Below are 27,317 nucleotides of genomic sequence, written 5' to 3'. Positions count from 1 at the left end.
CACACACACACACAGGCACTCCTACACACGAATACAAGTATACACAGACACACACACAGACATTCACACACATCCCCACACTCTCACATGCATCCTCTCACAGACTTAGACCACTCTACACTCACACACACACTCAATCTGACAGACACTCTCAACTCCCCACCCCAGACACACACACACTCCTACCACTCACACATGCACTCCCTCACAGTCTTAGACACCTACACTTACACACAACACCTCCACTCCAGACAGACAGACAGACAAACAAACCCACATGCACACATATACATGTACGCCTGTGGGGTGAATTTGTACTTGCAGAGTTACAGTGTACTTTGCTCAAAAACTGCATGATTTCATTTAAGACTCTGTTAACTCACTTTTTAGATTAAAATCAGTCTAAACATTATGGCACAGATAGGGAACACAGGGGGCTAACACTTTCAACTTATTCCAAAAGAGAAAATGCTGGAAAATCTCAGCAGGTCTGGCAGCATCTGTAAGGAGAGAAAAGAGCTGATGTTTCGAGTCTAACTGACCTTTTGTCAAAGCTTAAAAAAAGGGAGAAATAGAGAGGTATTTATACTAGGTTGAGAGAAGGTGCGTCATAGCTCCAAAAGCAAAGGTAGCAATAAAGAGGTGATAATGATTGTGCAGAGAGAGATTAGGAGCTGTGAATGACCAAGGCTGAAGCCGGTGCTATGTCACAAAATAGGTGGGGAATGGTGGGGGGGGAAACAGGTGAAGCAGAGGCATAATGGGGAAGAGGAGAGGAAAATGATGATGAAAGTGCGGAGCGAGAAAAAGAGAGAAATCAAGAAATGAGAGCTACTTCTTGATTGATTGTCTCTCTTTCACTCCCTCCCCACTCTTTCATCACCTATTTCCTCTCCTCTTCCCCATTTTGCCTCTGCTTCACCCATCCCCCACATATTTTGTCACATAGCACTGACTTCAGCCTTGGTCATTCACAGCTCCTAAGCTGCCAAAATCTCTCTATGCCCTGTCATTATCACCTCTTTATTGCTACCTTTGCTTCTGGAGCTATGACGCACCTTCTCTGAGCCTAGTATAAATACCTCCCTATTTCTCCCTTTTTTAAAGCTTTGGCAAAGGGTCAGTTAGACTCAAAAACGCCAGCTCTTTTCTCTCCTTACAGATGCTGCCAGACCTGCTGAGATTTTCCAGCACTTTCTCTTCTGGCTTCGGATTCCAGCATCCGCAGTAATTTGCTTTTATCCTTCAACTTATTATCTGGTTAACACCAATTGTTACAGTTAACCTGAGAATGTAACTTTTAAAAAATGTTTTGTAATTTACATATGAAAGAAGTGAAACTATCATGGTATTTGAACAGATGAAAGACTCAACCAACAAACAAGCTTTTTTCAGTGTATAATTTCAGTTACATCACACTGTAAACTTTTGCTATAAATTCTGCGCCTTACAATAGTGTCCTCCACAACCACCTGATGAAGGAGCGGCGCTCTGAAAGCTAATGCTTCCAATTAAACGTGTTGGACTATAACCTGGTGTTGTGTGATTTTTGACTTTGTACACCCCAGTCCAACACCGGCATCTCCAAATCATTCTAAAAGATGAGAGACATAACAAACAATCTGGGTCTTCTTCAAGATATAATTTCAGTTGCATCACACTGTAAACGTTTGCTATATATTCTCTGTTTTACAATCTTATACACCACAATCTTCTTCATGCTTGGTATTGTTCCAACAACCAAAGATATTTTCCACTGGTTCCCTTTAACTTCAACTTCAACTTTGCTGGGGATTCTTCATGTTGCAATCTGGTCAAATGCAGCTTTGATGTTAAAACCAGTTACTCTCAACTCTGGAATGGAGTCTTTTGGCATATTTGGAATATGACTACTGAAATCTCGAATCAAGTGAGCCTGGTGAAACCCAAGGTGAGTAACAAAGAGGAGACTACTGTAATTGCCCCTTGGTAGCACTGTTAATGTCACTGTCCATCACTTTGCCTATGATTGAATGTGGACAGGTAGGATTGTAATTGGTTGGATTAAATTTGTCCTAAATTTTCCACATTAGTGGCTAGATTCAGTGTTGTAGTTCTACGGGATTAGTTTGGGTAAGGACAGGACAGTTCTGCAACTTTATTCGCCAGCAGCACAACCTGGATATCGTCAGGATCCAACATCTTTGCAGCAGTCATTGCATACTATTTCTGGAAATCATAACATGGTTTAAGATGCTTATGAATACTACATTAACATACTCTTTTGCTCTGACTGCTAGACTCCAAGTCATTGAAAAGGGGGATGTGTTGCAAGATAGCGTCTGTGGTTTGATGTTTAACTGTCCATCACCATTCAAGACTGTACTGTTACAGGACTAAAGTGCTTGAATACAATCTACTCATTGTGGAATTGTCTAGCTTTATTTGATAATGTATAGTCTATTAAGTAGTTTTAATTTCAACTATTAATTTCTGCTACGAGAGTACATCATCCATGTCTTATTCATTTCCCTTGTTTGGTCATCAAAAAACACAAAACAACTGAAATATTAGTTATTTTTAACCTGTCATTAATGGCAAACAAATACACCAATTACATAAACTCGGATTTTCATTTCATGGATGGAGAGTAAACTGTATGATTCTAGCATATGCCCCTTTTTTTGCAGATTTACAGCTTTAATGTGAATTAATTGTGGAGGGTGTACTGTTTTATTAGGACAGGGAATTAAACCTAGTCACTTTACAACGTGGTCTTCTACTCCTAATGGTGTGCCCTCTAAGACCCCGTGTTACTTTAACATCTTGAGGTTAATTTGCAACTAACTGGCCAAAACAAATTCTGATGCCGAAGGTCAATGTGGTTTCCTTCATGTTGTTCAGCAATTCAGTCAGCAGGAAAAGACCTGTTACTGAAACATGATATTTGTGATGGACAAAAATAAAACCGCATAGCAGGTTTCTTCACATTTTGAAATCTTCAATAAACACCAATCGAAAATTCATTGCCAAATGTTAACATTATTATCAATTTGACAGATTCAAAAGTATGTCATTCAGCTCTGGCAATGCTTCATATATGAAGGCATCTCATTCCATTCTTGTCTATATACAGTTAAAATCTTATTCATTCAACCATTCACACAATGTGAATATGACTGGCAAAGCCAGTATTTAATGTCCGCCCCTAGTGAAGTTATAGGCAAATAATCTATTTTCAAACATTATGATCAGTTTAGTACTAGATTATTAAATACAAGTTGACATCTCAAAGATTGGTGGAATTTTCTACATCGCTTGGGTCTAATTAATTCTATTAAATTATCTCAGAATTCAATAACAAAAACATGGGAGTAGAACTCTGCTGAGAACTTATTTTATCTTCGACTTCATTTCATGTTAGCTTTAACATTTTTCACTATTTGTAAAAAAAAAGTGACAATAAATGACTATTCTATTTGAAATAACAACAACTTCTGGAAACATCAATTCAGATATGACCATACGATAAAGGAACAGAAGTAGGCCATCAAGTCTGCTCTGAAAATCAATGAACTCATAACTAACCTGATGACCCAAAACTCCACTTCCTGCCATCTTCCCATATTCCTTGATTCCATTACTGATTTAAAATGTCAGACTGGAATATACTAAATGATACAGTCTCAGCAGACCTCAGCAGTAAAGAATTCCACAAATTCAAAATCACTGAATAATGATATTTCTCCTCATCTGTCTTACTTTTGTAAAACCTTATTCTGAGATTATGCCCTCTGGTGCTAGATGCTCCCACAAGATAAATCTTTCTGCAATTACCGTCAAGGCCCAAAGCATTTTGGATATTTCACTCATGTTGCCTCATTTTAATTAATATTCTAACGAAGACAGGACCAATCTACTCAATCGCTACTCATAAGACAGTCCCTCCGTACCTAGTATCACTCAAATAAACTTTCTCTGTACTGCCCCCAATTCCAGTATGTATCTTTCTTCAGATGAAGAGTCCAAAGTGCTTAGATGATCTGATTAGTGCCTTGCATAGTTTCAGAAAAATCTCCCCACTTTTGAATTCCATTCCATCTGAAATAAGGACAACTTACTATTTGCTTTCCTTATCACCTGCTGAACTTGGATGCTTTTCTTGGAGATCCATGCACAAAGACACTCGAATTCCTATGTTCTGTACCTTTCTGCAGACTTTCTCTATTCAAATCATATTAAGCTTCTCTATTCTTCCCAACAAATTGCATAACTTCATGTTTTCCAAAATGGTATCCCATCTGACAAGTTTTTGCTCACTCACTTAATCTGTCTCTTTCACTCTAAACTCAGAGAATCATAGCATTCTGAAATACAGAAGAGGCCTTTGGTCTGCATCAAAGTTACACAAAATCTGCCCTAGTTTCACTTTCCGGCAATAGGTCCATAGCCTGGAATGTTATGACATTTCAAATGTTTGTCTAAATATTTTTTAAAAGGCTACGAGTTACTTGCCTCAACTCTCCTCCTAGGTAGTGCAAGCCTGACCACCACCATCCGCTGGGTGAAAAGTGTTTTCTCATACCCTCTTGAGACCTGCTGCCTTTTACCTTAAAATTATGGTCCTCGTGCTCTTTGATGTCATCCTCACCACCCACCTTCCCACCTATTTTTATTTCACCCGCAAACTTGACTAAATACATTCACTTCCCTCATCCAAGTCATTCAACTACATTACATATAGCTGTGGTCCCAGCACTGATCTCTCTGGTGCACCACTTGTTGCAGGATGCAGAGCTGAAAATGCCCCCCTTATCTCAATTCTGACTTCTATTAGTTAGCCAATTTTCTGTCTAACATACTACATCTAATATAACTCCCATCCAGAATATACTACATTGAACACCATGGGCTCGTATCAGATTAAGTAGCCTAATATGTAGTACTTCATTAAATGTCTTATGAAAATCCAAAAATATGAAAATCCACTGGCTTCCTCTTTATCAGTCTTGTTGGTCATGTCCTCAAATGAATTATAATAAATTTCCCTTCATGAAGTCATGCTGACTCTTCTTGATCATATTAGGCATTTCTAAATGCTCTGCTATTACATCCTTTAGAATAGATTTCCACTTTTTCCAGTAAGACGCTAAACTGACCAACTTATAGTTACTTTTTATTGTTTATGTCCCTTTTTCAATGCCAGTGTTTCAGTGACAGTTTTTCAATTCCCTGGAACTTTTCCAGAATCTAAGGATTCCTAGAAAGTTCCTACCAATGCATCCACTATCTTTGTTGTTACTTCCTTTAATATCCTAAGATGCATCCCATCATGTCTCAGGGGACTTATCGTCCTTTAGCCTCATGAGTTTGCCAAGCCCTTTTCCCGAGTGACTGTTAGTGGATTTATGTCCTTGCGTCCTTTAGCCCTTGATTATTTAGGAATTTTGGAATACTATTAGTGCCTTCGACTGTGAAGACTGATCCAAAGTTTTGATTCAACTCCTCTGCCATTCCCTGGTTGTCCATTATGATGCACTAGTCTAGTCTGTAAGGAGCCTATGCTCACTTTGGCTCCTCTGTTCCTTTTTATATAATTAAAGAATGTAAAATAAATCTTGGGATACCTTCTGGGGAAGGTGGGACCTGTACAAGAAGGACGCGTTGCACCTGAACTGGAGGGGCACCAATATCCTGGAGGGACATTTGTTAGAGCTCTTTGGGAGGGTTTAAACAAGTTTGGCAGGAGGGTGGAAACCTGACCTACGGATCAAATAATGGAATAGGTAGTGAACAGCCATATACAGCATGCAGAGTCTGTGAGGAGGGATAGGCACTTGATAGATGCAAAGGTGCAGTCAGTGCAATGGGTTGAAGTATATCTATATTAATGCAAGTAGTATGCCAGGCCAAGTAGCGGAGCCTGGTACAATTACAACATATAAAAGGCATCTGGATAGGTATATGAATAGGAAGAATTTAGAGGGATATGGGCCAAGTGCTGGCAAATGGGACAAGATTAATTTAGGATATCTGGTCGGCATGGATGAGTTGGACCAAAGGGTCTGTTTCCGTGCTGTACATCTCTATGACTTAAGTATCAGGAATAAGGGTGACAAACTCAGACCATGGATCAGTACTTGGAACTATGATGTTGTGGCCATTATGGAGACTTGGATCACAAGGGCAGGACTGGTTGTTGGATGTTGCAGAGTTTAGATGTTTCAAAAAGAATAGGGGGGATGGAGGAGTGGCATTGATAATCAGGGATAGTATCACAGCTGCAAAAATGGAGATCATCAAGGAGGGTTTGTGCACAGAGTCAGCATGGGTGGAAGTCAGAAACAGGAAAGGAGCAGTCAGTTTTTTACAGGCCTCCCCAATAGCAATGGAGTTAAGACCATAAGACATAGGAGTGGAAGTAAGGCCATTCGGCTCATCGAGTCCACTCCGCCATTCAATCATGGCTGATGGGCATTTCAACTCCACTTACCTGCATTCTCCCCGTAGCCCCTAATTCCTTGAGACATCAAGAATTTATCAATCTCTGCCTTGAAGGCATTTAGCATCCCGGCCTCCACTGCACTCTGTGGCAATGAATTCCACAGGCCCACCACTCTCTGGCTGAAGAAATGTCTCCGCATTTCTGTTCTGAATTGACCCTCTCTAATTCTAAGGCTGTGTTCACGGGTCCTAGTCTCCTCGCCTTACGGAAACAATTTCCTAGCGTCCACCCTTTCCAAGCCAAGATACTGAGCAGCAGACTGGGAGACAAATTTTGGAAATGTTAAGGAAGTAAGGATGAAATAGGGCTTTACAGGCTTACAAGGTAGCTAGGAAGGATCTGAAGAATGGAATTAGGAGAGCTAGAAGGGGGCATGTAAAAGCTTTAGCGGGTAGGATTAAGGAAAACCCTAAGGCACTCTACACTTACGTGAGGAACAAGACGATGGCCAGGGTGAAGGTAGGGCCGATCAAGAATAGTGGAGGGAACTTGCGCCTGTAGTTGGAGGAAGTGGGGAGGTCATTAATGAATATTTTGCTTCAGTATTCACGACTGAGAGGGACCTTGACATTTCTGAGGACGGTATAAAACAGACTGATATGCTAGAATAGGTTGATGTTAGGAAGGAGGACGCACTGAAAATTTTGAAAAACGTAAGGATAGATAAAACCCTGAGCCAGATGGGATAACCCTAAGTTACTACAGGAAGCGAGGGAAAGATTGCTGCACCTTTGGTGATGATCTTTGCATTCTCGTTGTTCACTGAAGTAGTGCCAGATGATTGGAGGGTGGCAAATGTTATTCTGTTGTTCGAGGAGGAAAGTAGGGATAATCCTGGGAATTACAGACGGGTCAGGCTTACATCTATGGTGTGCTGTTATGCTGCAGTTCTGTACAGTCCTGGTTAGACCACACTTGGAATAATGCATTCAGTTCTGGTCACCACATTATAGGAAATATGTGGAAGTTTTAGAGAGGGTGCTGAGAAGATTTACCAGGATGCTGCCTGGACTGTAGGGCATGCCTTATGAAGAAAGATTGAGAGGGCTGGGGCTTTTCCCATTGGTGCGAAGGAGGATTGGAGGTGACTTGATGCACAAGATATTGAGGGGCATAGATAAGAGTTAACAGACAGAAACATTTTTCCATGGTAGAAATATCTATCATGAGGGGGGCATAAAGTAATTGGAGAGGAGGTTTAAGGGAGATGTCAGAGGTAGATTCTTTACTCAGTGGTGGAATGCACTACCAACAGTGATAGTAGAGTCAGGTACATTAGGGACATTTAAGCGACTCTTGGACAGGTACATGGAAGATAGCACAATGAAGGGTATGTAGGTTTGTCTGATCTTAGTAGGATAGAAGGTTGGCACAAACATCGAGGGCTGAAGAGCCTATACTGAGCAATATATTTCTATGTTCTAAACCAATTTACAAATCTAACAGAAATCTGAAATCAAGTTTTTTAGGGAGCATTTCTCATGATGTTCAAGTAATAAGAGAGACTGATGGAACAGTATTGTCTTTCCTATTGGTTATTTCTCATACATCTGTATTATCTAACAGATTATTTGGTACTTACAAGTTCTGTTAATTGTCGTAGTAACCCTATTTCCTCTGGTACCGATATTAGCTTGTTGTTACTTGCAATTAGAACTTTTAAAGGGAGACTGCAGACGTGTCCAGGTAATGTTGTCAGCTGGTTACGACTGTGAAAAAAAAACAATGCAACGTTATTGCTTGGAAGGCAATGGTAAGGATGGTCTGGAAATTTGCTTTTTTTTGTGACACCTGATAAATGGCAAACTGTTCATGGAACCATGCTACAGAAAAGACAGGAATTGACTTATATTCCTCTCAATTTGGTACAGTTAATTCACCGTAAATGACACAGTTTACTCTGTTTGGGAGATGAAGCACAGATTGCATCAATACTTTCTGGAACACCCTCTTTCCTTCAACAAATATGATCATGAATTTCTGGTCATACTCATTTTAATTCTCCACTCCCAGTCTAGCCTTTCCATCTTTGCCTTCTTACTAATGATGCTCAACATAAACTCAGGGAACAGCACCTCATCTTTTGATTATGCTGGATGCTGGAAATCTGAAAAAAGCACAGAAAATTCTGGAGAAACTATGGCAGCATCTGTGGAAAGAGAAACAGAATTAACATCACAATTCTAGTATAAGTTTTCTGAAGAATGCGTTTAACCAGCAAATTTTGAAATTTCATATAAATTAACTCTAAAATGTTTTCATATCAAATAGGTAAAAATCTCAAGATTATAATGAATTTTTTTATCTCTATCTTTCAGAATTTTAAACCAAAACATGTTACTGGAATTCCTCAAGTACAATACCTCTTTGCACAATTCAGAGGATTGTGAAAGTATTGATTGGAAGATACAGTATATAAAGTTCCCCAGTTATTGATTCTTATCTGTCCCTTGGCTTCTTGTTGGACTGTTACATTTAGAGAAGAGGCACTCCTCAGGAATGGCAATGAACAATGTTTTGGTCAATGATAATAAATGCTCAATGTGAGAAGGATTGTAAAATTCAGGACACATATCCAAACAGTTCTTTTTCATCATTCAAATGTCCCGGGCTGTAATGGAAGGGCTTACTTTGATTATGCAAATATTCTAGCATCAGAATAAATGGATATTTCCCTCTACTCAATTCCAGATAGCTTTTCAAGTCATTGGCCGAAAGGGTAATTGTTTTCAGTACAATTATCAATGACGTATTGTTTATCTGCACATGGTTAACCATTAAACTCTCACAGTACCCCTAGAGACACCAGATGATCCAAAAACTTTGCTGTTGTAGAAAACTGTCCAAGTTCTCAGAACTTCATACAAGTGAGGAAATAACGCGAACTCCATAGTGGTCAGTTAAGTAATAACTGTTGTGGATTTATTTAAAATTCCTGAACTGTTTTCCACTAGTATCTGCTAAGCAAACAAAAGTCCTTTTGGACTTGAGAAGTAAAACATCTAAATCATGCAAAGAGAAAACTGTGAAGTAATCTGGGTGTGAGGGGGAGGGTTTCAGATTCGTGGAACATTGGGACCAGTTGTGGGTGAAGTTGTCCCTGTACAAACTGGACAGGTTACAGCTGGACAGGACTGGGTCTGATGTCTTTGAAGAGTGGTTAGGATGGTTTTAACTAATGTGGCCGAGGCTTGGAAATCAAAGGAGTAGGACAGTAGATGCCAAAATTGAAGGAGAAGGTAGAAATCAAGGCAATTATGACGAAGAACAAGAACCGGCAGGAAAATGTTACTGAAAAGAGCAGGGGAGGTGGTCTGAAATGTGTGTTTCAATGCGAGAAGTATAAAGTAGATGAACTGAAAGCTTTGGTTAGTATTTGAAACAATGGCAGAATTGCAACTACAGAGACTTGGCTGTAAGAGGGTCAAGACTAGCAGCTGAACGTCTCAGGATTTAGATTTTTCGCATTGAAGGGATGTAAAGGAGACTGGGAGTCACAACACTGTTAACATAGTATTTCTCAGCTGTAGTGCAGGAGCTTACAAAGGACTTGTGTAGTGAGGCAATATGGGTAAAAGTCAGGAGTACATAGAACATTACAGCGCAGTACAGACCCTTCCGCCCTCGATGTTGCGCCAACCTGTCATACCAATCTGAAGCCCATCTAACCCACACTATTCCATGTACGTCCATATGCTTGTCCAATGATGATTTAAATGTACTTAAAGTTGGCGAATCTACTACCGTTGCAGGCAAAGCATTCCATACCCTTACTTCTCTCTGAGTAAAGAAACTACCTCTGACATCTGTCCTATATCTATCAACCCTCAATTTAAAGCTATGCCCCCCCATGGTCGCTGTCACCATTCTTGGTAAAAGGCTCTCCCTGTCCACCCTATTTAACCCTCTGATTATCTTATATGTCTCTATGAAGTCACCTCTCAACCTTCTTCTCTAGTAAAGGTGAAATCACAATGCTGAGAATGAGGAGAAGATATAGATAAATTTTGGAAAGATGTAAAAACAACAGGGCTGTTATGAGTGATTTTAACTTCCCCCTATATTAACTGGGACTCAATTTGTGTCAGGGGCTTGGATGGGGCAGAATTTGTAAGAACCATTCAGGAGGTTTCTTGATATAGTAAGTAAACAGTCCAACCAGGCAAAGGATTATATTGGACCTGGTTTTGGGCAATGAGCGTGGCCAAGTGAGTGAAGTTTCAGTGGGGGAGTATTTTGGGAGTAGTGACCATAATATCATGAGTTTCAAGATACTCATGGATAGGGATAACAGCAGTCCTTGGGTGAATGTGTTAAACTGGGGGAAAGAGAACCAAAACAATATTAGGTTGGAACTGGAAAATTTTGCATGAAGACAGCTGTTTGAGGGCAAGTCCACATCGGACGAGGGAGAGTATTTCAAATGGCAGTTGATAAGAGTTCAGGAGTGGCATGTTCCTCTAAGAACGAAGGATAGGTATGGCAAGTTATGTGAGCCTTGTGTGATCAAAGATGTTATGACCTTGGTCAAAAAGAAAAAGGAAGCATTTGTAAGGTCTAGGAGGATGAGAACTGACAAAGCCCTTGAAATATACAGAGAAACCTCGATTATCTGGCATTCGATTATCCGAAAATAGGATTATCCGGCAAGATTGAAAGGTCCCGATGCTCGGCTAAACTGTGTTATCCGGCATTCGATTATCTGAACGAAATACTGATAACTGAAGTTCTTCTCGATAAGCAAAGGAGGAAAGAACTTAAGCAAGAAATTAGGAAAGTAAAAAAGGGTTATGAAAAATCCTTAGCAAACAGGATTGAAGGGAAATCCCAAGGCTTCTTATGCACATAAAAAGCAAGAGGGTAGCCAAGCAAAGGGTTGGTCCACTTAAGGGCAAAGGAGGGAATTATGTGTGAAGCCTGAAAAGGGAAGGGAATATCCTAAATGAATATCTTGTGTCTGTATTTACCAAGGGTAAGGGTACACTATATTGGTGTTGCATGATCTCAGGGTAGGGGAGTGATTAATTTCTAAGCTAAGTTGCTCATAAAATGGAAGAGATGTGCATCTCAATAGCTTTTAAGGCAGATAAGTCCCCAGAGCGGCAAGTGAGGACTGCGGATGCTGGAGATCAGAGTTAGGAGTGTGGTGTTGGAAAAACACAGCAGCCCAGGCAGCATCCGAGGAACAGGAGAATCGACATTTCAAGCATAAGCCCTTCATCAGGACAGGTCCCTAGGTCCTGATGAGGTCGATCCCAGAATATTGAGGGAATCAAGAGAACAAATTGCTGGAGCATAAAGATATCTTTGCATTCTCTTTGGCCATAAGTGAGGTCCCAGAAGACTGGAGAATAGCCAATGCTGTCCAATTATTTAAGAAGGGTTGCAGGGATATTCCAGAAAATTACAGGCCTCTGAGTCTCACATTAAGAGTAGGGAAATTATTGAAAAAGATGGTCAGGGACAAGAACGATCTGCATTTTGAAGCAAATAGACTTTTTCGCAAGAGACAGCAGGGGAGGTCATGCCTCAATAACCTGATCAGGTTTTTTGAGGAGGTGAAGATGGTGATTTATGAGGGAATAGCAGTTGTTGTCTACATGGACTTCAGTAAGTCCTTTGGCAAGGTCCGTTGGGCAAACTGATACAGGCTTCATTGTATAATTTTCATCTGTACTTGATCTTCCAAAATGCATCACCTCACACTTGTCCAGATTAACCTCCATCTGCCATTTTTCTGTCCATGCTCCAACTAATCTATATCCTGCAGTATCCCCTGACTATCCTCCTCACTATCTACAACTCCACCAATCTTTGTATCATCCGCAAAATTACTAATTAGCCACGCTTTCCTTGAAATCATTTGTGTAGATCATGAACAGCACAGGTCCAAGCACTGATCCCTGTGGAACACCACTAGTCTCAATGCTCCATTCTGAAAAGCATTCTTCTGTCGCTACCCTCTGCCTTCAATGACTAAGCCAGTTCTGTATCTGGTTATGCATTTCTGGTATCTGACAAGGATGCTTTGGAGAGGATACAGAAAATGTTTATCACGATCGATGTAGGTTTACTCGCTGTGCTGGAAGGTTCATTTTCAGACGTTTCGTCACCATACTAGGTAACATCTTCAGTCAGACTCCGGACAAAGCACTGCTGATGATTCCTACTTTCTATTTATATGTTTGGGTTGGTGATGTCATTTCATGTTCTTTTTCACAGGGGGTGGTAAATGGGGTCTAAGTCAATGTGCTTGTTGATAGATGTTCCGGTTGGAATGTCATGCTTCTAGGAATTCTTGTGCATGTCTCTGTTTGGCTTGTCCTAGGATGGATGTGTTGTCCCAGTCAAAGTGGTGTCCTTCCTTATCTGCATTTAAGGACACTAATGAGAGGGTCATGTCGTATTGTGACTAGTTGATATTCATGGTATCCTGGTGGCTAATTGTCTGCCTGTTTGTCCAATGTAATGTTTGTTACAGTTCTTGCACGGTATCGTGAAATGACATTAATTTTGCTTGTTGTCTGTATAGGGTCCTTCAAGTTCATTAACTGCTGTTTCAGTAAGTTGGTGGGTTTGTGGGCTCCCATGATGCTGCCAAAGGTCTGTGTAGTCTGGCAGTCATTTCCAAGATGTCTTTGACGTTGGGGAGACTGACTCGGGTTTCTGGATGCATTTTGTCTGCTCATTTGGGTTCGTTGCTGAGAAACCGGCGAACTATGTTCATTGGGTGCCTATTCTTTTTGAATACATTGTGATACACTGTACACTGAACCTCAACCTGAGCTACAAATCTTCTCAAAGCTCTGTTTATCATTATGTTGCCTGGTATGGGAGATTTTAGCTATGAAGAAAGATTAGATAGACAGGGTTTGTTTTCACTGCAATGCAGAAGATTGAGGGATGAACTGATAGAAGTTTAAAAGACTGTGAATGGCTTGGATAGAGTGGCAAGCATTAAGCTTACTCTCAGGATGGAAGGGTCACTTTCTCAGGGACCAAGGTTCAAGGTCCAGGGTGCAGGAGGGGTGGAGGGAGAAATGTTTAAAAGACATGTGCTAACTGTGGTAAAGCTGTTCTGTTAACAAGGTTATGTTGTCAGCTTTTTTTTCCAGAGGGGTAACAAATTCTAAGTTGAAGGGTTTTTGGGCTAGTTTGATCATAGCTAACAGATACTACCTCAGGCAACAGGCTTTCAAGCTTTTGAAAAACAAACTTGTACAATGAAAGGCGAGTGACCAGTTCTCCCAGCGCAGTTTTTCTCTGGTTTGGTTTGGCTTTTAGCAGCATGTTTTAAAGCTCCTGGACCCAAAGAAGCAAGTCTAGGCTGGTATTCTTCCTCTGGCTTCTATCCTGTAAGACCTTGTATTTGATTTTCGTGTAAGGGGTGTTTATGGGATTTGTTGCAAGTATTGGGAACAGCGTCATTAAATTGGGATGATCTGTTGAATTTTCGGATAGGTTAAGTTATTCTGTATTCTGTTCTATTTTGTTTGTGCTCCATTCAGTAATTTTGTAAATTAATTCTGTTTTGTTTAAAACAGAGTGATCTGACCAGCAGCATCTCTCCTGGATTATCAACCTTACACCTGCTTAAAACAACTAGCAAAGTTAGGGTCTGGGCTACATTCTTGAAATGTTTTGAGGGGTCTGGCCTAGTCCACAACAGGCTGGAAGCTCATTGCAGGATTTGTTCTCTAGCTGTAGTTTGGGATTAGGGTTGTTGGAGTACAAGGCAGCAAGTAGTAGGTATTAGTGCCCTTTGTTCTGGGTGTTTAAATTCAGTTAGTTTAAACCGTGCTTAGGAAAGCAAAGGCTCTTTCCAATAGTTTTCTGGGGGTGGAAGAAATGACTTGGTGGGTTTTGCAAAAGTGATTGAGGCCTAGCTGCTGGAATTAGCAGAGAAGCTGGAGCTGCCTCCTTCCATGGGGAAAGGAGAGGTAATTTTAGTAACAGCTTAGCTTTTAAATTTGCTGCAAAGGCCATCAAAATCTCTAGCGATGGCTAAAATTCAATTGAAATGAAGCAGCTTGAGTTAAAGGCAAAAGACAAGGAACCAGGATTAAGGGGGGGTGGGGGAAAGAGAGACAGACAGACGGGGGGCACTGAGAGAGAGAGAGAGAGAGAGAGAGAGAGAGAGAGAGAGAGACAGACAGACAGACAGCCGAGAGATGGAGCCAGAGCAGTAACAAAACCTGCAGCTTTTGTCTCTATGCATGTTTTTGAGGAACCTTTTATAAGAGTCTTAATTGACTGCATGGGACCCCTACCTGGAACAAAAAGTGCTAATCAGTATTTGTTATTAATAATGAATGTGTCCATTAGATTTCCAGAGGCCATTCCATTATACAACATCACAGCTAAAAGGATTATAGAGGAATTACTCAAATCTTTCACAAAGTACGGACTACTGACAGACATACAATCAGACTAGGGGTCAAACTTCACTTCAAAAGTATTCAAGTTCTGGATAGCTTAGGAACAAAAAATTCAAATCTACTGCCTACCATCCAGAATCCTAGGGAGCGCTTAAAAGGTGGCAACAGAGAATCAAGACCATGTTGAGGACTTATAGTCAAGAATATCTAGATGACTAGGATAAGGGAATTCCATTTGTACTTTTTGCAATCAGAGATGCACCAAATGATTTGACTAAAATCAGTCCATTTGAATTAGTGTTTGGGCATGAAGTGAAGGACTGCTAAAATTGATTAAGGAGAAATTACTAAGTCAGAATTCAAAGACCACATATTTAGACTATGTGTCAAACTTTAGGAAGTGATTAAGCAGAACGGGGTAGTTGGCTAGACAGCATTTAAAAGTATCACAGCATACAATGAAACTGGAAGCAGACAAGAAATCAAAAGTTCGCAGTTTTGCAATCGAAGATAAGGTGTTACTTCCAGTGACAGGTGAACATTTAACAGCAAGGTTCAGTGGACCTTGTTAAGTCAAAAGGAAGTTGAGTGAGGCGAATTATTTGCTTAGGACTCCAGACAGAAAGAAATCCCAATGCGTCATGTGAATATGCTAAAAACGTATTTTGACAGGGAAGGACAGCATGAGGAGAATGTGTAATTGGTTACAACACAGAGAGGGGAACCAAATTCAGAGGACTTTGAATTACACATTCCTCAAATAAATTTGGACAATGAGGAAACGGTCAAAAAATGGGATAAATTGTTGAGTTATTTTCCCGAATAAAATCAAAATGACCTGAAAGAGTTATTACAATCACATGGGGAGATATGTAGAAATCAGCTGGGAAGTAGTAACCTAATCATGCATGATGTAGATAAAGGAGATGCTGTTCCAATTAAGCAACATTCTTATAGGCATAACCCTCTAAAGTTGGCACAGGTTCAAAAGGAAATTGAACACATGTTCCAAGACAACATAATCAAAATGAGTTAGAGTGACTTGTAATGGTGCCCAAACCAGATGGTACCCAACAGTTATGTGTGAATTATCGCAAAGTCAATGCAGTTACAGAAACTGATGCTCATCCAATTCAGCGTCTGGAAGACTGCGTTGAAAAGGCAGGTCAAGCTACTCATATTATTAAGTTGGACTTGCTCAGACGATTTCAGCTTTTGTCACGCAGAATGGACTATATGAGTTTAAAGTCATGCCAGTTGGTATGAAAAATGCACCAGCCACATTTCAGAGACGAACAAATGAGATCACTGTCGGACTAAACTAAACTGTGTCGTGTACATAAATGACCTGGTGATTTTTAGTCATAAACGGAAGGAACATTTGTAACATTTATCAGACTTGTTCCATTGACTTCAAAAGGCAGGCTTGGTGATAAACTTGGCTAAAAATGAATTTGCCAAAGCCCAAGTAACCTTCCTGGGCCGTGTTATTGGATATTTACAAATTGTCCCATGGAATGAAAAAACAAAGGTAACTGGGGAGTTTCCTATACCATCAATAAAAAGAGCAATTCCTGGGATTGAGTGGATTTTATCAAAAATTCAAACCAAGTTTTAGCACTGCAACTGCTCTACTCACTGAATTGCTAAAGAAATGCAAGAGTGGACGGCAGACTGTCAGAAGGCATTTGACAGCCTGAAAGCTGTGTTAACCACTGCCTCAATATTATGCAAAGACATTCAAGGTGGATGTTGACGCAAGTGATGTGGGTGTCGGTGCTGTGCTCTTGCAAAAAGATGAGAAAATAGAAAGACCTAAATCCATGAAGCTGAACATTCATCAGCAGAAATATTCGACAGTTGAGGAGACTTAGAGCTTGGTGTTGGTGTTACACCATTTCAATGTTTATGTTACCAGTACTGTATCTGAGACAATCATATCACTGATTGCAACTCACTGAAGTTTGTGGAGCAATTTAATGACAAAAATGCCAGACTTTTGGTTGGGGCTTTTTGTTACAGCCATTCAATTTGAAAGTTATGCATGTGGCAGGACAAGAAAACATGATTGCCGATGCATTGTCCAGGTATGAATGAAAAATGGAGGCATTTGGTGGCAGGAATGAAACAACCATGTAGCAGTGCATGTTTGCACGATTATTGTCAATGGAATACAAGTGTGTGCTGCAGAGTATTAACAATTTAAGATTATGGGGCTTTTACATGAAGCCATCTTTGGATATTGATTTTTTTTTGTAAAAAGGGGGTAGTCTGACGAAGCCGCTCCTTTAACAAGGTTTTGATGTCCTTGGATTTATTTTCCCCCAGAGAGACCACAAAAGACAGACTCCAACAAATCTAACTTGAAGGGTTTTAGTGCCAGTTTGATTATAGCTAACAGGCACTGCCTCAGGCAACATGCTTTCAAGAGTTTGAAAGAAACATTTGTACAATGAAAGGGGAGTGGCCAACTCTCCCAGCTCAGCTTTTCTCTCATTTTTAAGTGTGTGTTGAAGCTGCTGGACATAAAGAAGTAGGTCCAGGCTGGGACTCTCTCTCTCTGACTTCTCTGCTGAAGGACAGTGTTTCATTTTTCCTTTTGTGCTTAGGGATGTTTGTGGGGATAGTCAGAAGTATTGGGAACAGCATCATTAAGTTGGGATGATCTGCTGGGTTTTCGGACAGGTTAAGTTATTCTGTTCTCTGTTGTGTTTCATTCAGTAATCTTGTAAATAAATTGTTTTGTTGAAAACAAAGTGGTTTGCCCAGCAGCATTTCTCCTAGAATATCCACTTTACACCTGCTTAAAACAACTGGGAAAGTTAGGGTATAGGCTATCTTCATGAAACTTTGAGGGGTCAGGCCTGCTCCACAACACAGGCACATTTTTCACACAAAATGTATTGAGTTGCCAGAGGTGATGGTGGAAACAGATACAATAGCAGCATTCAAGAAGCACCTGGACGAATACATGAATAGGAAGGGAATAGAGGGATACAGATACTTAAGTAAAGACAATTTTAGTCTGGAAGAGCAAAAATGTGTCAGCGCAGACGTGGACGGTTGAATTGCCTGTTCCTATGCTATATTACTCTGTGTTCTTGTTCTTTGAATTTGGAATAACAAAGAAAAATTTATGAGGGAGAGAGAAAGTAGGATTGTTTTGTCAGAAAGGTATTTTATTGATTTTGATCCTAGCTACTTTTCCAACAAAATAAGTCATTTACTTTTAGTCAGGCTGGTCTGACTTGAAAAAATCCAATTTGTTTGCATCATGATGGAGACTATAAAAATGCATGCACAATTCACCAATATGACAATGTAATATAGCTTGTTAAAGACCTTTTACAAGAGTGTGATGATGTTAAATGAAACAATTGGTGAAGGAATAAAACGTTCAAAGGAATTTATTTTAATACTAAACAAACTAAATCCAGTAACACAGAATATTAGTCATCAATTTGATCTTTGGTCACAGAAACATATTCTTTCTGGTTCACAAACAGATTCAAAAATAAAAGCAATAACATCCAAACAATGAGGTCAGCCTCTGATACTTGGTACAATCATTCATTCTCGAGTCCCTAGTTATTTTAGATAGAAACATTATTAAATAGAATGATCCGGTTACACATGACAGGTCAACAAATCTGCTGAGATGAGTGGTTAATTACAGAATCTTAGAATTGTAATGGTGCAATGTATTCAACTAATCGAGCATGCACCTGCTTGTCCAGTGCCAATCTCTTGCCTTTTCCCAATATCCCTGCACAACACTACTATCCAAAAAAGCATCCAATGCCCTGTTTGATGCTTCAACTAAATATTTCACGGCAGGACATCCATACCGAAACAACTAGTTGTTTGAGAAAGCTTTTATTTCTCACATCACCCTTGCTTCATTTGTACATCACTTTAAACCGAAGCCCTTTTGTTTACTACATTATTTTCAACAAGAATGATTTTCGCATACCTGATATTCAAGAAGGTTAAAGATTGTAGGTTTAAAATGGCTTCTGGAATACTTCGTATACAGTTCTGATAGAGATTAAGGCTCTCCAATGACACAAAGTAACAAACGTCAGCTGGAATCTCTACCAATCGGTTCTTGGATAGATCTAAGAGATAGGGAAAAAAATCCATAAATAAATTACTGCGGTTGAATCTGTGGAAAACCAGAATTTGTGACCAAAATGAATAGGTTGCTAGACTAGCAAATTCTACAAGGACAGCACAATGTTGCACAACAGTACACACAATAAAGTAAAAAGTTGAATTTCAAGTAATTGCATCTGGAGCCACAGACACAGCATAAAATCAATGGGGGATCTCATGCAATCCATTAAAGCTTTACGCCATATGTAACAGTAACTTTACTTTCTAGCATTTCTTTCTGAAAATAGCTGGTTTATAAAAAACACTGTGGAAAGCTCTTGGGATTGTAATAATGAATTGTCTGCAAGGCAACTGACAAACTGGGGACACTGTTCCTAAAGCGCAAACTTTTAAAGCTTGAAATTGTTATAACGTGATTCTGGTCCCATTATTTTAAATGGTGCTGCTAATACATAATTTTTTTTAATAACACAGGATTGCATGAGAATGACATTACCACATTATCACGGAATTGACTATATTAGGTTCACTGAATGCCTGAATGGCAAAAAGACACAATTTAGAAAATTTAGAGGAACAGAAACATTTTACATTGATACTCCATAATTTGCACATGGGTCGAGATCCAGCAAAGAAGAATTTATTTTTCAAATTTTGAATTAAAATCTAAGCCAATAAACCCACACCTTTTTCAAAGATACATTATCGCAAGTCAAGTGTTTTACTAGCACCCTTCCCATGACATTGTTTAAAGTCCTATTTACTGCTGTCCTTTGTAACTCTCCCAGTCTACTTCTACAGAACAACAATTTTTCTTCCTCCATCTCCTTTCTATATCTCTTTTTATCGGCTATGGTTTCTGTCTCTTGCTCTCATTATTTTATGTAAAGTTTTCTAATCCATGAGTTTTTGGTTTATATCTAGAATCTCTCAATTTCCTTATCACAATCTGTAAAATTTTTATTTTGGGTACCTCGCTATGTGCTTTGTTTTAACGGTCTCCCATTAGAGTTACGTGGAACTACTGCAAATTTGTAAGAGCATGCTCTCTGTCTCGGACGTTTATGTTTCTTTTAGGTTGTTGTTTGACCACAATATTTCTCCCTCTTGCTCGGTCATGTTTTACAATTTTTTTTAATGCTCCTTTTAATGTTTAAATGGCATGTCTTAACTCACTGGTTAAAGCCCTACATATGTAGCACAAGAAATGTTTCTCTTTTGTTTTACATATTCTTTACTACCAATTCCCTTCTTTCTGCTCCTTTCCGCAGCAGCGCTCTTCTAATGTTAGTCAGTCTCTGTAATCCTAGGGTGGGGTAGTCAAAAATGTTGTGAATAAACCTAGGGAAGAGGAGCAAAAGTAGACATTTGGCATCTCAAGCCAATACTTCCATTTAGATTAGAATAGATTCCCTACAGTGTGGAAATAGGCCCTTCAGTCCGACAAGTCCACATCGACCCTCCGAAGAGTAACCCAACCAGACCCGTTACCTTCTGACTAATGCACCTAACATTATGGACAATTTAGCATGGCTAATTCACCTGACCTGCACATCTTTTTGGACTATGGGAGGAAACTGGAGCACCCGGAGGAAACCCACACAGACACGGGGAGAATGTGCAAACTTCACACAGACAGTCACCCAACGTTGGAATCAAACCTGGATCCCTGGCACTGTGAGGCAGTAGTGCCAACCACTGAGCCACCGTGCCATTTACTATGATCATGACTAATCCTCCATCTCTACTCTCCCATGCGTATCCCCTAACGAAAGGAAGTAGCTGGCTTGCTGTTCAGAGTAAGCCTGAAGACAAGAGTAAGGCACATAGGAAATTATACGGATGGTGGGACTAGAAGAAATTGAAATGGAGGAAGGAAACAACAGTTGAGAATTGGCAACTTGGTAGATCTGTGGCAAGAAACACTTGCTACGCTGTGACAACTAGGAACAGTCAAGGGCAATGATAAAAAGTGTTCACAAAGGCAGCAAGGCTGTTTGAGGATGTCGTAATAAGAGATATAAAGGGGGCAAGGTCGGTCATGCCCCACATGGGTAGTACATTAGAAATCAAGCCCTGCTGTTCCCAGGGTCATCAAAAAACTTAAAGATTTTATACAAGTATGCAAAGTTCCCAAAATTAATAATCTTCCAGATGAAGATTTTCAGAAAGTATAGAACAGAAACTTAACAAGAATAACTATCTGGACAAATAAATCAAATCCAGTTAGATATGGATAGTTATGAATTGTTGACATACAACTCTTCTAGTTAAAAATTCAAGTTAAAACTCTAACCCTTTATCAACTCCCCCCATTCACATATAAAGGGATAAAAGGGATGTAATGGTGGAGGAAAACACTGAGAAGATAGTTTGATGGCCCCTATTTACAGGATTTGTGGAATGCTCCTCTTGGCTTCTCAGGAGCGTGCTCCTCTTTGATTCTTCTCTTAAAATTTTCACTTGCTGGCAGAAGGCACAAGCTGGTTGGTTCGTATATAAAGGCTCTGGTTTATTGGTTAACAGCCATTGTTTACAGCAACTGCTGATGGAAAAATAAGCTGGCTTTCTTTAGGATTAAAGTGGCTTTCAAGTGTGGAGCAGAATTACAGCTCTTTGTTTTGCAGAGATCCAGCTCATCTGCATCCAAGCTTCTACTCCAGTTTAAGCAGCATTTACAGGACAGGATTTCAGGAGAAAGGAAAACAACATGTGGGTGCAGAAATACCTGCAAGATGCAGAAAAACGAACAGGACTGAGTTCTGGACAATGGTGGCTGATGAGGCTGAGACATTGAAGTGGTAGAGACAGAGGTGGTGTTAGGAGTACCTTTCAAAGATTAAGACAAATAGGTACAATTAATAATACAATTTAACTGCAGAAAGAAGGATAAAAACATTGGACAAATCATACTATCAATGGCACATGAGCAACGGGAGCACAAGTAGAGCCTCTCATACTTCAATCATCCACACCATCACAGGCAACACAGATGAGGCAACAGTCAATATTTTTAAAAATTGAATGTGCCAGTTATTTTTGTTTAAAAAGGGACTAAGGGAAAACAGGATAAATTACAGATCCATTAGCCTAACCCTGGTCATGGAGAAGATCCGAGAATCTATCATGAAGGATACGTTTTCTGAATATTTGGACGTGTATGGTAAAATACGGCAATGTCAGCATGGTTTCATCAAGGGGAGTCATGCCTGACAGATCTGCTAGAATTTGTTGAAGAAATAACAAGCATATTAGACCAAGGACAGCCAAAGGATGTTATCTATTTGGACTTCAAGAAAGCCTTTGACAAGGTGCCACATAGGAGTCTATGAGTAAGATGAGGGCCCATGCTGTTAGAGGCAATGTGCTAGCAAGAATAGAAACTTGGCTGTCTGACAGAAAGCAGACAGTAGGGATAAAAGAGTTCTTCTCAGAAAGGCAGCCGATGACATGTGGTGTTCCACAAGGCTCACTGTTGGCACCACAACTTTACATTTTATACATTAACAACCTAGATGAAGTAACGGAGGGCATTTTGGCCACAGATGATACAAAGAGAGGTAGAAGGACCAGTAGCATTGAGGAGATGGCAAGGCTGCAGATGGATTTGGACATGTTAGAAGAGAGGGCAAAGAAGTGGTAGCTGGAGTACAACGTGGAAAAGTGTAGGTCATGCACTTGGGAAGGAAGATAGCAGCATGGACTATTTTCTAAATGGAGAGAAAATTCAGAAGTCTCTAATGCAAAGAGACTTGGGAATTCTATTCCAGGATTCTCAAGGTAAACTTGCGGGTTGAGCCAATAGTTAGGAAGGCAAATGCAACAATGGCATTTATTTTAAGAGGCCTTGAATATAAAAGCCGGGATGTACTTCTCAGGGTTAGAACATATTTGGAATACTGTGCACAGGAAAGATGTACTAGTCCTGGAGCATGTTCAGAGGAGGTTCAAGAGAATGGTCCCAGGAAATGAAAAGCTTAACATATGAACAACGTTTGAGGGCTCTGAGTTTATATTCCACAGAGATTATAAGGATGAGAGGGGATCTAATTGAAACATACAGAATACTGAATGGCCTGGACAGAGTCTATGTTTGGAAGATGTTTCCACTGGCAGGACAGACAAGGACCAGAGGGCATAGCCAAAAAGTAAAGGGAAGACCTTTTAGAATGGAGATAAGGAGAAACTTCTTCAGCCACAGAGTGGTGAATCTATAGAATTCATTGCCACAGAAGGCTGTGAAGGCCAGGTCATTGAGTATATTTAAGACTGAGATAAATAGATTCTTGAGTATTAAGGGAATCAAAGGCTACGGGGAGAAAACAGGAGAATGGGTTGACAAACTTATCAGCTATGATTGAATGGCAGAGCAGACTCAATGGGCTAAAAGGCCTAATTTCTGCTCCTATGTCTTATGGTCTTATCGTATCTTTCAATAATTCCGATCAGATACAAGATAAGCTGCAGTGGGATTTAGAAAAGTTTCATGCCTGCTGCTATGCTTGCATAGTTTGTTCTCCACTAGAATTAAGCAACTTTCATGCATGACATTGATCTCAAACAGATGCAAATAACTCATTCTCAATTATTGAACCACTTTGGACAAATTCAATTTGCAACTGAAATCCCAGGAGAAGAACACAAAAAATCTTTTTTGTAAAAGGGAGAATAAAGATTTGACATATCAAATATGAACTCACCCAATGGTGGCATGAGGTTCTGACTTTAGGCCACAAGAAGCTGCTCATAAACTCATAAATAAAAAGTGACAGCAAGTCAAGTTGTAGGAACAGGACTTGCATGCAAATACAAGATTTTAATATATTTTAAAGAAATACTCAAAGATCAGGCACTATTTCTAATGGCAGCAAGAGCCTAAAGCAATATTAAAGGCCAGAAACTTTTAGTTATGTATTTTTAACTAACAGTTAAAGCCCTTCTCCCAAAGGTATACATAAATACAACTTTGCACAAATAAGGTCACACAAGATGTACATACTTCAGACATATAGTTGCCAACTGAACACCCACAATTTAATTGAATTTAAAATGTTATGCAAAAGCTGTTGGATTGATTTTTCTTCCTGCAGATTGCAAGCTGACCAAGATTAGGACTCCATAGTTCATCATCAAAACTCCTCAAATATGTTAAAGCCATATACAAATGTCAAAAATACAGCCAAGTTTCAGCAAACCCACTGGCATTATCAATACTTTATGTCTTACATTGGATTAGTAGGGAAACTAACATCATGACTGATTCAGTTTTGCGATGATCACATAATCAAAGTATATTAATTGACTAATCTATTTTAATATTCTGCTTAACCATAACCAACGCAGATCTTGATACTGACATCATGTGACTGTTTAGCTTCAACTGGCAAAACTACACCATGGGATTTCAAACAGGGCGAAGATAATATCAATGTTTCGAGCAATAGATTTTTGTAGAAAGAAGTCTGTTTAATTTCAGATCCAGACTTCCAGGGTTGAATTTGACAGAGACTGTATACTCCCAGTTCATTTGCTCGACCCAAAGAATCATAACCACGCTGTATTGGTATGTTAACAATACAGCAATTAACTAAACACATCTTTTTTATGAGGGTTAACCACGTAATAATGTGTTTAGATTTTCATTGATAACCCAATTTTAAATTAGTTAAGACTCTGATCTTCTGTATTAATGTAACAAACCTTTTCTAAGCATTCAACACAGCAATGGAACTTGGCAAATTAAGCTAAGATGGAGGCTTGAGTTTAAGGATATCACTCTTTGGGTCCTATAAGCATTGCCTCTTTCCTAAAGGAAAGAAAAAAGGCGTAAGCTCACTTCCAAGTATCCACTTAGTAAAACGTTATAAAGTGACAAAAACAAAACTTAAATGAAAAAACAGACTCATTGATAATTGACAACTTAAGAAACTAGTTGAGAACGAGAGGGAGAGTGGGAGGTGACATCAGTCAATGTCCATTACTCTTAACAGCCAATTAAAGATTGATCATGTATTCCTTAAACTAATTAACAAGTAGTCTTGTTAATTCAATTAAGCCAGTCAAAATGTAATTACTTAAGTAATCATGTAACAGGTTGTGGCTTTGAAAGATTTAATAAGCTACAGTTTTGAATGATCAAGGCATGCATGACAGTTTGATGTTATCCTGTCTCCATTTGGAAAGGAAAGGGCATGAGAGACTGACCAAGAAACTGAATGTCAACCTGCCCCCTAAGGCAAAATAGACAGCAAGAGCTGAAGTGTACCAGTAAACTTGTTGCTTTGTTTGAGGAGATAACATTTGTAACCAAAATAAATTTTCCTGAAATACTGCACGGTCGCTTCTTGCCTTACTAGTTGAAATTACAAATGAAAAAAATAATACTGAGATTTGATTTTCAATTATGTAAGACCCCATTGTGTAAAAAATGAGGTCTGCAGATGCTGGAGATCACAGCTGCAAATGTGTTGCTGGTCAAAGCACAGCAGGTTAGGCAGCATCTCAGGAATAGAGAATTCGACGTTTCGAGCATAAGCCCTTCATCAGGAATAAGAGAGAGAGAGCCAAGCCGGCTGAGATAAAAGGTAGGGAGGAGGGACTAGGGGGAGGGGCGATGGAGGTGGGATAGGTGGAAGGAGGTCAAGGTGAGGGTGATAGGCCGGAGTGGGGTGGGGGCGGAGAGGTCAGGAAGAGGATTGCAGGTTAGGAGGGCGGTGCTGAGTTGAGGGAACCGACTGAGACAAGGTGGGGGGAGGGGAAATGAGGAAGCTGGAGAAATCTGAATTCATACCTTGTGGTTGGAGGGTTCCCAGGCGGAAGATGAGGCGCTCCTCCTCCAGCCGTCGTGTAGTTGTGTTCTGCCGGTGGAGGAGTCCAAGGACCTGCATGTCCTCGGTGGAGTGGGAGGGGGAGTTAAAGTGTTGAGCCACGGGGTGATTGGGTTGGTTGGTTCGGGCGGCCCAGAGGTGTTCTCTGAAGCGTTCCGCAAGTAAGCGGCCTGTCTCACCAATATAGAGGAGGCCACATCGGGTGCAGCGGATGCAATAGATGATGTGTGTGGAGGTACAGGTGAACTTGTGGCGGATATGGAAGGATCCCTTGGGGCCTTGGAGGGAAGTGAGTGTGGAGGTGTGGGCGCAAGTTTTACATTTCCTGCGGTTGCAGGGGAAGGTGCCGGGGGTGGAGGTTGGGTTGGTGGGGGGTGTGGATCTGACAAGGGAGTCACGAAGGGAGTGGTCCTTGCGGAACGCTGATAGGGGAGGGGAGGGAAATATATCCTTGGTGGTGGGGTCCGTTTGGAGGTGGCGGAAATGGCGGCGGATAATACGTTGTATGCGCAGGTTGGTGGGGTGGTAGGTGAGAACCAGTGGGGTTCTGTCTTGGTGGCGGTTGGAGGAGCGGGGCTCAAGGGCGGAGGAGCGTGGGTGCCCATCCTCCAAACTAAAGTTCTCTTTTCAATCCTCCCACTTCCTCCAAACTAAAGGAGTTGCCATGGGCACCCGCATGGGCCCCAGCTATGCCTGCCTCTTCGTAGGATATGTGGAACAGTCCATCTTCCGCAACTACACTGGCACCACCCCCCACCTTTTCCTCCGCTACATCGATGACTGTATCGGCGCTGCCTCGTGCTCCCACGAGGAGGTTGAACAGTTCATCAACTTTACTAACACCTTCCATCCCGACCTGAAATTCACCTGGACTGTCTCAGACTCCTCCCTCCCCTTCCTAGACCTTTCCATTTCTATCTCGGGCGACCGACTCAACACAGACATCTATTATAAACCGACTGACTCCCACAGCTACCTGGACTACACCTCCTCCCACCCTGCCCCCTGCAAAAACGCCATCCCATATTCCCAATTCCTTCGTCTCCGCCGCATCTGCTCCCAGGAGGACCAATTCCAACACCGCACAACCCAGATGGCCTCCTTCTTCAAGGACCGCAGATTCCCCCCAGACGTGATCGACGATGCCCTCCACCGCATCTCCTCCACTTCCCGCTCCTCCGCCCTTGAGCCCCGCTCCTCCAACCGCCACCAAGACAGAACCCCACTGGTTCTCACCTACCACCCCACCAACCTGCGCATACAACGTATTATCCGCCGCCATTTCCGCCACCTCCAAACGGACCCCACCACCAAGGATATATTTCCCTCCCCTCCCCTATCAGCGTTCCGCAAGGACCACTCCCTTCGTGACTCCCTTGTCAGATCCACACCCCCCACCAACCCAACCTCCACCCCCGGCACCTTCCCCTGCAACCGCAGGAAATGTAAAACTTGCGCCCACACCTCCACACTCACTTCCCTCCAAGGCCCCAAGGGATCCTTCCATATCCG

The 27,317-nt window shown here is 40.8% G+C and overlaps 1 protein-coding gene across 1 annotated transcript in view; it reads right to left on the bottom strand.

The window, feature by feature from the left end:
- The window catches only part of lrch3 (leucine-rich repeats and calponin homology (CH) domain containing 3), a 205,428-nt gene that overhangs the window by 111,529 nt on the left and 66,582 nt on the right, over positions 1–27,317 (bottom strand). The window contains exons 2-3 of the mRNA XM_060834713.1: positions 18,836–18,980; positions 8,067–8,193 (exon numbers count right to left, since the gene is read on the bottom strand). Of these exons, the coding sequence (XP_060690696.1) occupies positions 8,067–8,193; positions 18,836–18,980 (272 nt within the window). The remainder of the gene's footprint in view (positions 1–8,066; positions 8,194–18,835; positions 18,981–27,317) is intronic.

The sequence above is a fragment of the Hemiscyllium ocellatum genome, chromosome 13, assembly GCF_020745735.1.
Source record: "Hemiscyllium ocellatum isolate sHemOce1 chromosome 13, sHemOce1.pat.X.cur, whole genome shotgun sequence".
NCBI classification, from domain to species: Eukaryota; Metazoa; Chordata; class Chondrichthyes; order Orectolobiformes; family Hemiscylliidae; genus Hemiscyllium; species Hemiscyllium ocellatum.
This window is presented reverse-complemented; position numbering and strand designations above follow the sequence as displayed.